Source organism: Medicago truncatula, chromosome 8, assembly GCF_003473485.1.
Source record: "Medicago truncatula cultivar Jemalong A17 chromosome 8, MtrunA17r5.0-ANR, whole genome shotgun sequence".
NCBI lineage: Eukaryota > Viridiplantae > Streptophyta > Magnoliopsida > Fabales > Fabaceae > Medicago > Medicago truncatula.
The window spans coordinates 32,631,185-32,643,335 of NC_053049.1; the positions used below are offsets into that span (position 1 = coordinate 32,631,185).

At 33.7% G+C, this 12,151-nt stretch overlaps 2 protein-coding genes across 2 annotated transcripts; one reads left to right on the forward strand and one right to left on the reverse strand.

Annotated features, from left to right (window-relative positions):
* Nucleotides 1-150: 150 nt before the first annotated feature.
* LOC25501555 (P-loop guanosine triphosphatase YjiA) lies at nucleotides 151-7,786 on the forward strand. Its single transcript, XM_013590824.3, has 10 exons — nucleotides 151-471; nucleotides 572-637; nucleotides 747-930; nucleotides 1,378-1,574; nucleotides 1,694-1,744; nucleotides 3,148-3,239; nucleotides 3,428-3,492; nucleotides 6,172-6,263; nucleotides 7,062-7,166; nucleotides 7,280-7,786. Exons 1-10 carry the CDS (start codon nucleotides 238-240, stop codon nucleotides 7,415-7,417), a joined length of 1,224 nt encoding a protein of 407 aa, XP_013446278.1. The 5' UTR covers nucleotides 151-237; the 3' UTR covers nucleotides 7,418-7,786.
* A 681-nt stretch (nucleotides 7,787-8,467) lies between these two features.
* Nucleotides 8,468-10,502, reverse strand: LOC25501556 (isoflavone reductase homolog). Its single transcript, XM_013590825.3, has 4 exons — nucleotides 10,042-10,502; nucleotides 9,308-9,548; nucleotides 8,966-9,169; nucleotides 8,468-8,847 (listed from the first exon to the last, which is right to left on the reverse strand). The coding sequence occupies exons 1-4, from the start codon at nucleotides 10,369-10,371 to the stop codon at nucleotides 8,684-8,686; spliced, it is 939 nt and encodes a 312-aa protein (XP_013446279.1). The 5' UTR covers nucleotides 10,372-10,502; the 3' UTR covers nucleotides 8,468-8,683.
* Between the last annotated feature and the right edge of the window lie 1,649 nt (nucleotides 10,503-12,151).

Below are 12,151 nucleotides of genomic sequence, written 5' to 3' on the forward strand. Positions count from 1 at the left end.
GAACTTGATCACATGTATCCATAAATGAAGATTAAAAATGAGAGATGAAGAATAGGTTTTTGATAAATTTAATATGAACAATGAAAATTTTGTTAATATTTTTAAATTTAAACATACCACACGTTGAACTCATCATCCGAACACATTTATTTATTTATTTGTTTAAAACATAAACCCTCCTTATACGAGGGGTTTAACCATTTCCCTCTTGATTTTCTTCCCTTTTCCATTCCAACGATGAAGAGATACATGACTATAGCAAATTCCGTCAAAACCTTTTTCCGAACTGTTCAATCATCACCCCTTCAACTCCGTTCTATCACCACTCTTCATTCCTTCGTTTCACCTAATAACTTCTTCTATTATGGAAGTTTCAGGTACATTAACTCTGCTCCAACCCACGCCGAAGAAGCTTCTGTTGATAATCGTATTCCAGCTACAATCATTACCGGTTTTCTCGGCTCTGGAAAGGTGCTACTTTATTTTTATTATCAAAATAGCTTATACATAAGCACTTGTATGATAAGTGCTTAATTAAATTTAGTTTATAATCGAGTTTTCTGTACTGCAGACCACTCTTCTGAATCATATTCTCACATCCCAACATGGCAAGCGGATAGCTGTCATTGAAAATGAGGTATCGAGTTTGTTTTGTAGATAAATTGTAAAATGAGGGAAGAATTTGATTGTCTTTATAATACGGATTTACAGTTTTTCATGAAATTATTTTGTTGTGAATAATGCAGTTTGGTGAGGTTGATATTGATGGATCACTGGTTGCTAGCCATTCTTCTGTGAATGGTGAAGACATTATCATGGTCAATAATGGCTGCCTATGCTGCACTGTGCGAGGAGATCTAGTTAAAATGCTGTTGGAGTTGGTTAGGAAGAAAAGAGACAAATTTGATCACATTGTTATTGAAACCACAGGTTTGTATGTTGCTCTCGTTGTTCAAATATTTACTTGCAAGTTGAAACTAACCGACCAAATTGTGAAGTTACTAATATTTTGCTGTGCCACTCTGAAATTCATTTTGTTTGGGATTTCGATAACAGGTCAACAAAACTAAAATAAAAAATTATTCAATGAAAAGGGATTATATAAAATAAAGTTTTTGCGAAACACCTGGTCTTCATTATTGACCTTATCTAATTCTAAATGGTTCAATTTTATTTTTGATCATGTGTTGCTTAAAAATCTTTTTAGGGTGTCCCTTCATGGTTCTGCAACTTTTTTTGGAAGCTTTAGTCTTTCTAATGCAATTTTAAGCGATTGATTGCATGATTGAAATTTATCTGTTCCGATGTTAGGTATTTGAAACAATCGAGTAAAACATTATTTTAAGGTCTAGTCTACATTCTTAACTGTTTTTGCAGGTCTTGCAAAACCAGCCCCTGTTATTGAAACTTTTTTCAGCGATGAACTAGTTTCTGAGTATGTTAAACTGGATGGGGTTGTGACTTTAGTTGACTGCAAGCATGCCATGCAACATTTGAATGAGGTGAAACCAAGATTTGTGGTCAATGAGGCAGTTGAACAAGTTGCATATGCTGACCGAATTATTTTGAACAAGGCAAGCTTCTGGCTTTAAGATTTTGTGATATTTCTGTGTATTTCAACTTTGTTTCTGTTACTTGTGGATTTTGATTATTATTTTCTTTTGATTTTGATTATTATTACTTGCTTTTGCAGATAGATTTGGTTACTGAATCAGAGTTAAACATGTTGACCAAGAAAATAAAGGTGTATTTCAGTTACCTGTGGATATGCAGACATTGTTTTTCTTTATCTAAGTAGGAAGGCAATAAAATTATATGCTGAAAAAAAAAAGATGAAATGTACAAATATCAAACGGGGTTCATGAAATGAACATGTGTGCTCATGAGTTTTGACTTTTGACACAAATTTCATAGAGTTCACCATGACCAAAATAACTCCATGTCAGTTTTTTCCCCTGAGTAGTGTAATTCAGAACATAATTTACCAGACAAGCACAGGTTGCCAAAATTCACCTGCATGGAGCAAGTCATAGATGCCATCTTGACTTGCAAAAGGGAAATTTTACCTCCCGAGTATGCAGCATTGTTTAAATGGCGGAATGGCATGGCCGATTTTTACAACCGCCATAGCCTATTTGTGAAGGGATGCTCGCAATGGCGATGCCATTTGCTGCAATAGAGTGTTTATATGGTGGATTTTTGGTCTTTCATCCATATTCTGTCATCCATGCTATTGACAACATTACGAGTACGATACATTATTATTTTCAAAAACTACCAAGGATGTTGCACATACAATGTACTACTTGTCTTTTTTTTTTTTTTTCTTTTTAAAATAACTAATTTCTATTCAAATTGTATGCTCATGTACAAACTCCCTTGCATGTTAAGAAAAGAGAAAGTTGTAGTTTGTATTTGTGACTTGCTAATTTTTGTAAATAAATAATCTCATGCAATTCATAGATCCAATATACGACTTGCCTTATTTATTTTTTTGAAAAAAATAACAAGTCATACTCTGCTTGTGCGGCTACCTTGGAGTTTTCCGAAATATACAAATAATAATGTACTATGGAGGTCTCATATATCCCTTTTGCAAGTTGCCAATCATATTATCGAATTTCACGCAATTTATGTTCCAAATTTCACTACGAAGGTAAAAATGAAAACCTTCCGTATTCTAAGATTGCCTTTCAATTGGTCAATGGTCAGGGATTAATAGTTTCATGGCTCATATTACATATTCCAAAATTTTGTTTTCATGGTGATTAATATTAGTTCTCTCCTGTAGATTTTCCAATATGAGTATAATAGATAGTTCTGGACTGCATTATAATTCTTGTTTTGGGGCAGAAGGTATTAAACATCTAGGAAATGCTAATCTTTTATCATAGATATAGGCTATATCATATAGCTATTTCATATTTTATTATGAGATGATAACTGTACGTACATGTGTGTATTGGCCATTGGGGAGATGGTGAGATAAATTTGAATTATTTTTTATGAAATGCATTAGATTATTGCCTTTAACTCCTGTGTATATTGTTTATTATATCAACTTCTATAGAGTTGTATATAGTACCTAGCTTCCCTAGAAATCATGCTTATAGATATTTTTTTTTTAATTCATGGAACTGTTGTCAGCACATCAATGGAATGGCACAAATTAAGCAAGCTAAATTTGGATCTGTTGACATAGACTTTGTTCTTGGTGTGGGAGGATATGATATTCAGAGGTAAGAGGTATATTTACTTTTTTAGCATCTATTAAAGTAATATACATACACCTCTTCCTATCGTGCTCTTTTTTTCCTTCTTAAATAATATGGCTATAAGTATTACAAATCATAATGCATAGTTACCTTTCTGTCTGTATTTGCTGCAAATTCATCTTCATTTTAATCAAACTGACTTGATATTGCAGAATTGAAGCTGAGGTAGAAGGAGAATGTCCCTCTACAGCAAGCCATCCAGATGACTGTGGACATGGTACTCCTTTAAAACCTTGCTGTCACTTTCTTAATTACTTATTATTAACCTTTGTTGTTATAGTTGACTGCAGTATGAGGTCAATGATGTTCAAATAGAAATTTGTTGTTAACGGACCATGTGGATTTGATTAAATTTCTTTTATCACGACAAAATAAATTTTGCCATTGCATTATGTTAGATGCTTCTCTTCTTGAAATACTAAATTAGGAACAGTAAAGAATGAACTGGATGTCTTCCATATAGAAATCTAGTCTTGTAAAGCACATTACCATTTAATAATCATAACTACTTGTTGAATTTGTGAGATTTAAGGTAAAAGGAAGAGAGAATAATAAGAGCTCTGAATATTATTGATAATGACTAAATAATAGCGTGATACAAAAGACTCAATATTAATCCCTATTTATAGGGATACACAGACTCAATCCTAATTAAGAACAAATCAAAATAATAATAAGGGAGGATGGTAGCTCACTTGGTTGAGCTACGGGGTTAAAATTTTAGGATTTGAATCCTGGCAAGGGAGAAAATCCAAACATAAAATTAATATACTAACATTTGCCATTAAAAAAAATCAGAATAATAATAAGTAATATAAAATCTGATCCTTACACTCCCCCTCAAGCTGAAGCTTACTAAGCTTTTTTTTTTTGGTGGTGTCCGGGGTTTGAACCCCGGACCTTGCATATATTATGCATGTTGAAATTCGGGGCCTAACTCATCCTTACAAAACCGGCTTGTGAGGTGAAGAGTGCCTCCTCTTTATAAACTCTCATCAAGAGTCTCGTCTATCCGATGTGGGACTTGAGTTTTTCCCAATAATGCACTGTCCTTACCAACTGAGCTAAGCTCACGGGGACGAAGCTCACTAAGCTTTAAGCTTGTTATAAATATACCCTTTAAAAGATAAAATGTTTTTTTATATAAGCCAAGAGATAGGTTAGGCATCAGGGGGAATGTGAAACATCTCAACTAGGTTGGCACCTCTCAGAAACCCCCATTCTCTACCGCCTACTCATAATATATTATTAAAAAAAAGAGAAAATATATATAAGAGGGGGGACATAAACCTAAACTCTCAAAAGAGAGACAAAAAGAATAAAAAAAGAACCTAAGGAAAACGATAATTAGGCAGTCCATTGCGGTCCCAGTAGAAATCCGCATTAAAAAAAATGAGGCATTGTCGCAAACCAGATGTCGTCAGTAATATTATGTGCATGGTTGGCTAACTTACCCGCACAACAATTACCTTCACGGTAAATATGAGAGCAGATTGCCTGAAGACCAAAATGGAAACAATTGAACCATCTATTTCGCAATCTGAAAGGAACAATGTCATGATTCTTAAAAGCTTGAACAGCACTAGTTGAGTCACTCTCCAGCCAAATATGGTGCCAACCCTCAAATGCAGCAAACTCCATGGCAAGCAATAAACCATGTAACTCTGCCTCAAACACCGAAATAGGACTTAAATTACCCGCAAAGCATCCGAGGAAAGCCCCTCTCTGGTCCCTGAAAATGCCACCACAAGAGGCCTGTAATCCCACCACCGATCCATCCGTGTTTGCCTTCACCCACGGGTACGAAGGAGCTTTCCGAATAACAGGCACGATGTTACCAAAGCGTCTAAGGTAGGGGTAAACCGCAAAATTATCCAAAACCAAAGAATCGGCTGCGCATCTAGCACTATAGCCCTTGGAAACGTACAACTGTGACAACGGTCTGAGGTACATGATTAAGATAAATCTTCAATCTTCTTCTAGCATCACCACAACACTCACTCCCAAAGAATCAAGAATGCCAATTTGGGAACAAACAAATGCACAAAAATTTAACCATCAGGTAGAAGCAACTACTCAAAGCTTAATCACTTAACAGAAGCAAACGTTCTCAACAATGAGAAAAACCAAACTGCAATGATATTAGGTCTGTGCTCGCTCCGGAAAATGAGGCCTTAATTGAAAGGTGCACCACATCAAACCAAAAACCAAAATGATATTTGGTCTGAAGCCCATACTTGATGGTGTCACAACTCACAACTTCAAACAAACAGAGAAAAGGTGTTAGGACCGGCACACAAGTTATTGAGCTTGTGACCCGTTCATGCACCATGAGACTAAGGGCCCAAAGATATGGAGGGTTTATACTCGCAGGGGAAAGTCAGCTAAAGGGGAGTGAGAGTGTCACCTGAATTGGCAGCTTCTATAAGGAGGGGATAATCATTTCTGTTAAGTCAGTTGTAATAAAAGGATAGTGAGTCCAGTAATCTGGGTATCTTGGAATATCTCTTAAGTTTGTTAGAATGGAGAGCACACACTCTGTAGGGGCTGAATCCTGTGGCAGTCAGTAGCAATACCATTTTCCTCTGTAAATCCCTTATTTGCCATCAATAATACTGAATCTTCCTCTCAATTTTTCTTCTTTATTTCTCATGATTGTGTTTGGATCTCTGGTTCCTAACAGCTCAATCTTTCGGAATCCAATGTTTTATTTATTTGATTTCTCCGGTTGAAAAGCACATCTGTCTGTGCCTAGAATTTTGAAATAATAACAAACTCCGTGTGACTTGGCTTGATTAATAGTTTAATACACTATGTTTCCAGACTATTTTTTTTTTTTTTTTTTTTATATTTTTTGAGCTTATGCACTACTTCATTGTTCTGAATGTATCTACAGAACACAAAGGGCATCATCATCATGATCACGTGCATGATTCTGCTGTCTCTAGTGTCAGCATTGTTGCGGAGGGAACTCTTGATCGTGATGAGGTAATTGCAAAAATATATATTTTTTAGAGGGATACGTAACTTTTTCCCTTCTGACCATTTGCAAAATATTGTCTTACATCACAAGATTACTTTTCAAGATTTGACACAATGTTTCAACATTCACATCTATGTTTTTTTTGTTGATGGCTTTGTTTGGTTGCTCTTGTTTATCTATCTTTTTTCACCTAATCAAAACCCTATTTTGATTTATTTATTTATTTAGAAACTAATCCTTGGTTCTCAATCAATCATTGATGACCAAGTTAACAGGAATTCCACACTAATATTGGATTTCTAAATGGTTTTGTTAATAGCAATGTGTAGTATAAATTATGGGGGTCTGAATTTGCTTGCGGAATAAAGTTTTTTTAATCGTTCCTATTCTTTTCTGCATCTGATTTTGCATAATCATCCACATAAGTTCCATACAATGCAAATGCGTGTCGTTCTGGTGTCATAGAAACCAAGGCTGGAAGAATGCACAGCTTTTTAGTAGTACAAATTGTTTTCTTAACTTCCAATCCAGTAAAGTCATCTTGTTTGACATAATAACTCGTAAAGTAGTAGTTAAAAGTTTAATGACTGTGCATTGACTGTTCAGGTATTTTAAATAGACATCCATTCTCATTTCTCCATGATGTCACAAATATGTATGTTGTACGACTAGGTGCATGTGTAAAATTTTTAAATCATTATTGCAGGGTATGGTCATTCATTATGTTAATCAATGAATTTTTTTTCTTTCTGGCTAGCGCTAATCATGTTTCTCCCTTACTTTCACATTTAATGGTGGTTAAGGTTGAAGATTGGCTTGAGAGATTGGTTGAAGAAAAGGGAGAGGACCTATACAGAATGAAAGGTGTCTTGGCAGTGGATGGTTCCGAACAACGATATGTATTTCAGGTTCTCTTCTACAACATTGTCATTCTTCCATTCTATTGCCTGTTTGCAATTCCAAACCTTTTGAATTTGACTTTGCTTGCTTTATTACCCTATTTCGGTATTACTACTTTCAGGGGGTGCATTCCATGTTGGATGACAGCCCAGGAAAAACATGGCAACCCAATGAAAAGAGGATAAACAAGCTTGTGTTCATTGGAAGGAATTTGGATGAAACTGCCCTCAGAAAAGGCTTCAAAGGCTGTTTAGTCTAATATTTAAAATGTGGGGAGTTTCTTTTCCCACCCCACAGTCACCGCTGAAGTATACTTCAGAAGAAAACAGATTTTTTGCCCTTTGGACTATACTTCCGGACACCTGTGTTTTTAGAAAACATGAGGGGAAGAAACTCCCTAAAATGTGTATTCTCAAATTTTCAGGTAAGCATACTGTAGCACAATCCGGAAATGTGGTTGTTACTAGATTGAATTGAACTTGAAGGACTCACTTGTTATGTAGTATTAATATTATCATTACATGCTTAGGTCGTGCATAGCAAAAGTAATTTAAATCAGTATACAAGATGTCAGAACTGAATTGTTGTTATAGTGTGTTAAACGTGTATAGTTACCGGTTATTTGATATGTTTGATGGTGTAATAGTAGAAAATAAAAGGGTCATGCTAACTTGTTAAGAAGACAAAAAAGAAAATAAGTAATAAGTTTGATGTAGAAAAAATCAATTTCTAAAATTTCAAGGTGTTGAGTGCACCATTCACATGATAAAATTCCTTTTTTAACCTTTTAACGAATGTCCTAATGAGAAGATAAGTGATATGTTGAATGCACCATTCCCAGGTAAAAAATATATTAACATGGATTGTTGGTGAAATTACCAAAAGCTTGTTTGCTAACACATTAGGAACCTTTTTATCCCATCCAAATGAATTTTGAACATGATAATATGGAAGCTACAAATTGACATGGAAACGTATGTTTACGAGTATTTCAAACATGAAAACAAACACATGCCAAGACAAATCTCGGGTTAGAAAACATTGTAGCGCATATAAGCCTCATTTGTTAGTTAGGGCAGTCATACTTATGTCTATTTGCCATTTCAAGTCATTTCTTTGAAGGTCTTAACCCATCAATCCTCGAGGAAAGGGGGTTTTAGTGTATGCTTGGTATCACAGTAGGTCTGTCAGAATCACAATGATCCACTGTGATTCTAACATATCCATCGTAATTAAGACGTAGGTTTAGTATGATGTTTGGTCAGGAGTTAAGTAAAGTTAGACCATGGATAAAAAACACCACGTAAACTTTGGAATTTTAAATTATATTCCAAATTATAACTGCATGTCTGCAATTTTGAAAAAAATTGAAAAAGAAAAATACATTACATTGACATTTAATATCTGAAATATCCAGTTTATTCCCAATTGAACTAAAAGCACAAAATCTCCTAAAGGTAAGGTAATTTTAGCCAACAAACATGTCTGTGCTTGAACCACAACCTCACGTGGAAGTATTTCATTTTTACACATAAATTTTTAGGTACTCATCCATGCGTGTGTAATTCACTTCAGGGTAAAGCTTGGATGCTTCTTCTCCATCTTCCCCTATTTCAAAGTTTGTCAAACAACCCTCGTAGAAAATATGATAGAAGTGTCCAATTGCTACTTGAAGTTTATATTCCAATCCTGCAAATCAATTTCACATAAACCATAAATCACTTGCACTAACTACTTATAACAATAACGTTACTTTCCTAATACATATAAGGTGCATAACTGTCTATTAGTTTACTGAATGTGTTACCTTTCAATGTTGTAAGGAAGCCCTCAGGAGGAATGTATGTCTTCTCCAGATCCTTTCCAATAAGTTTTTCCCAAATTCCAATAAGCTCTCCTTGGGAGAGAATGTTTTCTTGTGGTCTAAGGTATAATGTTTTGTTTAAGGTTCGAGGATCATCTATTGTCTTGATTGTATATGTTGCAACATCATATTCATCAAGAAAAATAGCTGCAATCAAATATACACGTTCAAGAATATATCATTATTGATATAAAATAAAAATTTATTTACTTAACCAAATTCGAATACGAACATACGAACTTTTTTTTTTTTTTTTGTAAAAGTTTGTTGAACTTATAAAGGTACCTTTATGTTTGCCATCTCCAAAGAGATGAACCTTGTCCCTAGGAGGCACAAAAGAACCCATCTGAGAGAGGCTTCCAGCAAAGTATCCAGCAAAGAGGTTAGCAGAGATGTAAGTGAAAGGAATGTTAGCTTCTTCTATTGCTTTCCTTACAGCCATTTTGTCATCAAATGTTACCCTTCCTGGCTCCAATGCATGTCCCATTCTTGCTGGGTCTAGGCCAAATTCTGAAGGCAAGAAACGCTAGTGTAGAAAAAACAAATGAGTTTTATGATATTATTTTAGTATCCATGTATATAATTCAAATTGGGAAAAGAGGAAGGTAACCAATCATGTAATGGGGTCATTAGATATTATATTTGCAACGGCAATGCACTAGGCTTAAGAGTATTTCGCCATCAGGGATAAGTTACCCGATGCGCGGCAGGTCTCATTGCTAGTACTCTGCAAGATACAACAGTCACTTCTTGCTAGCACTGAGGTCTCGTGAACAACCATTTGGATGCTCAACGAAACTTAATTACTCTCTCCGGTCTTATATATTAGAAAAAGTCAAGTAAATAAAAGTTGATGTATCTGGCCTAATATATACAGATTGTGATCGATTTGGTCCATATGGTTCAAGATCAATTTCGACATTAACAAATTTTACATAGCTACACAACAAACAAAGACAATATATACTATCATATACTTAAGATTAAGAAATTAAGATAGAAAAAGTCCATGAAATTACCTTAATATTACCAGCTTCTTTGATGGCATCAACAAGTTTAAGTTGCAAGCCAATACTATGACTCCTAATATGAACACCAGATATAGCACTGATGACAACATCAACTTTTTTGATAGCATCAACAAGACTCTTATGATCTGAAAAAGATGCCTCAACAATATGAGCACCTTGTTTCTTGAATGATAGAAGTCTTTGAAGCTTCTCAATTTGAAGTCCCAACTCTGGCCTTTGAATCACATAGGTTTCATGTCCTTGTTCTAAACTTGCCTTCACTATTCTTCTTCCTATGTATCCTGTTCCTCCCACTACTAAAACCTTGCTCTTTTCCATTCTCTCTTTTTCTTCTTTGTGCTTCAAATGTTTTGTTTTGGGTCTTTGGATTGGACTGGCCTATTATTTATTTGTGAACTTGATTAGTTGCCACTCTTAATTAGATTAATTAAATAATGTAGTGGTATTAATATTAATAATTACAATGATATAGTATAAGAAAGAAATAAGTTGTTGGTGTGCACGAATAGTAGAGTATTTATTATTAAGATGTTTTTATATGGATTATTATTATTATTTTAATGGGGTGGGGGTAGCTGGGTAGGTGGAGATGTCAAAATGAGTTTGGTCTCGTTAGATTCTACCATAGTTGACTGAGTGAGGTAGCCAATTTTGAACGGAAAAAACAACTAAGCTTTTCTCTGTGTTATATCGGCATAATATAGAAATTAAACTTTTTTTTTGGTCAAACAATTTAAGCAATAGAATGGCACATATAAATTAATCTTTTAATATTAATATAGTTTATACTTAGCTACCACAAGTATGATATATTTATTTAGCTATTAAAATAAGTTTATTTGACATAAATTAGTAAAAACAATAACTTGAAAAGTTTATTGTTTTTTTAATAGATTTATTTCGTTTTATTTTAACACTTTTGATCTCTTTAGCTACAAAATCTTGCAAATAAATTAGTTGTTATGTTAAAAAAGATGAATTTGAACATTTTTTAATAAATAAATACCAAAGACTTCAAATCAGAATTTGAACATTTTCTCGAACTAAAAAAAAAGTCTCCGTCTTATTTTTAGGTCACTTTTTCATGAAATGACATATTCATTTGTGACGTTGTAGCGCTTCTTCGACAAGTTTTGGCTGACAAAATATATTTAGTGTTGCCTAATAAGCATTGCTACGTCATAAATGAACTTGTCACATCGTAATGGTACAACAGTGAGATGCGGGACTAAACTAAAAAAAGAAGTTAAATAAGGCGATTAAAACTTCGTATTTTTAAAAATAGGGGATCAAATAACCCTATTTTAATATATTAATTTTTTTAAGAATTTAATAAATTAATATTAAAAAACATTTTACTTTAATATTTATGTTTGGCCGCTCATAAATATTAATACTAATTTTACCGTTAAAATCAATCAATTATTTTCTTAAGAATTGCACATGATCCAAATTGAGAGAGAGAGTATGATATGATAAGGAAAATGTTAGATAGACATCCTTTATTTACATACACTCTTGTACACCCCATATATTTGGAAGAAAGAAGATGAATGAAAGAGAAAGTGTGCTTATATGAAGTCCATATGATTACGTATCAGATTTTTGTATGAGTGTCCAGGAATGTATTGCCACGTAAGGATGTATATGTATCATTACTCATATGAGAAAGAAGCGGTGATTTATTACTTTATAGTTTATACACATGCATGGATTGCTCTTAAGTCACAACACTTCATGAAAGCACAAACAATTCGTCAATGTCCCAAATAAATTATGTGCCAAAAAATAGAAAATAACTTTATCAATTTGACTTTATCACTTATAGATGTTTACACTATATTTGCTCAATAATGATGAATATAATATTATTTATAATATTCCACTCATAATATGGAAGAGTGAATAATTCATTCTCTTTTTCATGTGTAAATTGAAGTTTCAATTGTACATTGCTATTATATGAAAAAAATTATATTTTAAATTCATTCGATTGATTAATTATAGATCACATACCTTATTTATTGAATGAATCTGAAATAATGATTTTAGTGAACACATACCCAAAAAATTCCAAAATTGTTATGGAAAAGGTACA

What these genes read in the sequence shown, in the direction of transcription:
- LOC25501555 (XM_013590824.3), top strand. Translation starts at nt 238, where the DNA reads ATGAAGAGATACATGACTATAGCAAATTCCGTCAAAACCTTTTTCCGA. An exon ending in GTTTTCTCGGCTCTGGAAAG is followed by an intron (nt 472 to 571) that starts GTGCTACTTTAT and finishes TCTGTACTGCAG; the next exon opens with ACCACTCTTCTGAATCATAT. An exon ending in TGTTGACCAAGAAAATAAAG is followed by an intron (nt 1,745 to 3,147) that starts GTGTATTTCAGT and finishes AACTGTTGTCAG; the next exon opens with CACATCAATGGAATGGCACA.
- LOC25501556 (XM_013590825.3), bottom strand. Translation starts at nt 10,371, where the DNA reads ATGGAAAAGAGCAAGGTTTTAGTAGTGGGAGGAACAGGATACATAGGA. An exon ending in AAGAAGCTGGTAATATTAAG is followed by an intron (nt 9,549 to 10,041) that starts GTAATTTCATGG and finishes TTTCTACACTAG; the next exon opens with CGTTTCTTGCCTTCAGAATT. An exon ending in CTTCCTTACAACATTGAAAG is followed by an intron (nt 8,848 to 8,965) that starts GTAACACATTCA and finishes ATTGATTTGCAG; the next exon opens with GATTGGAATATAAACTTCAA.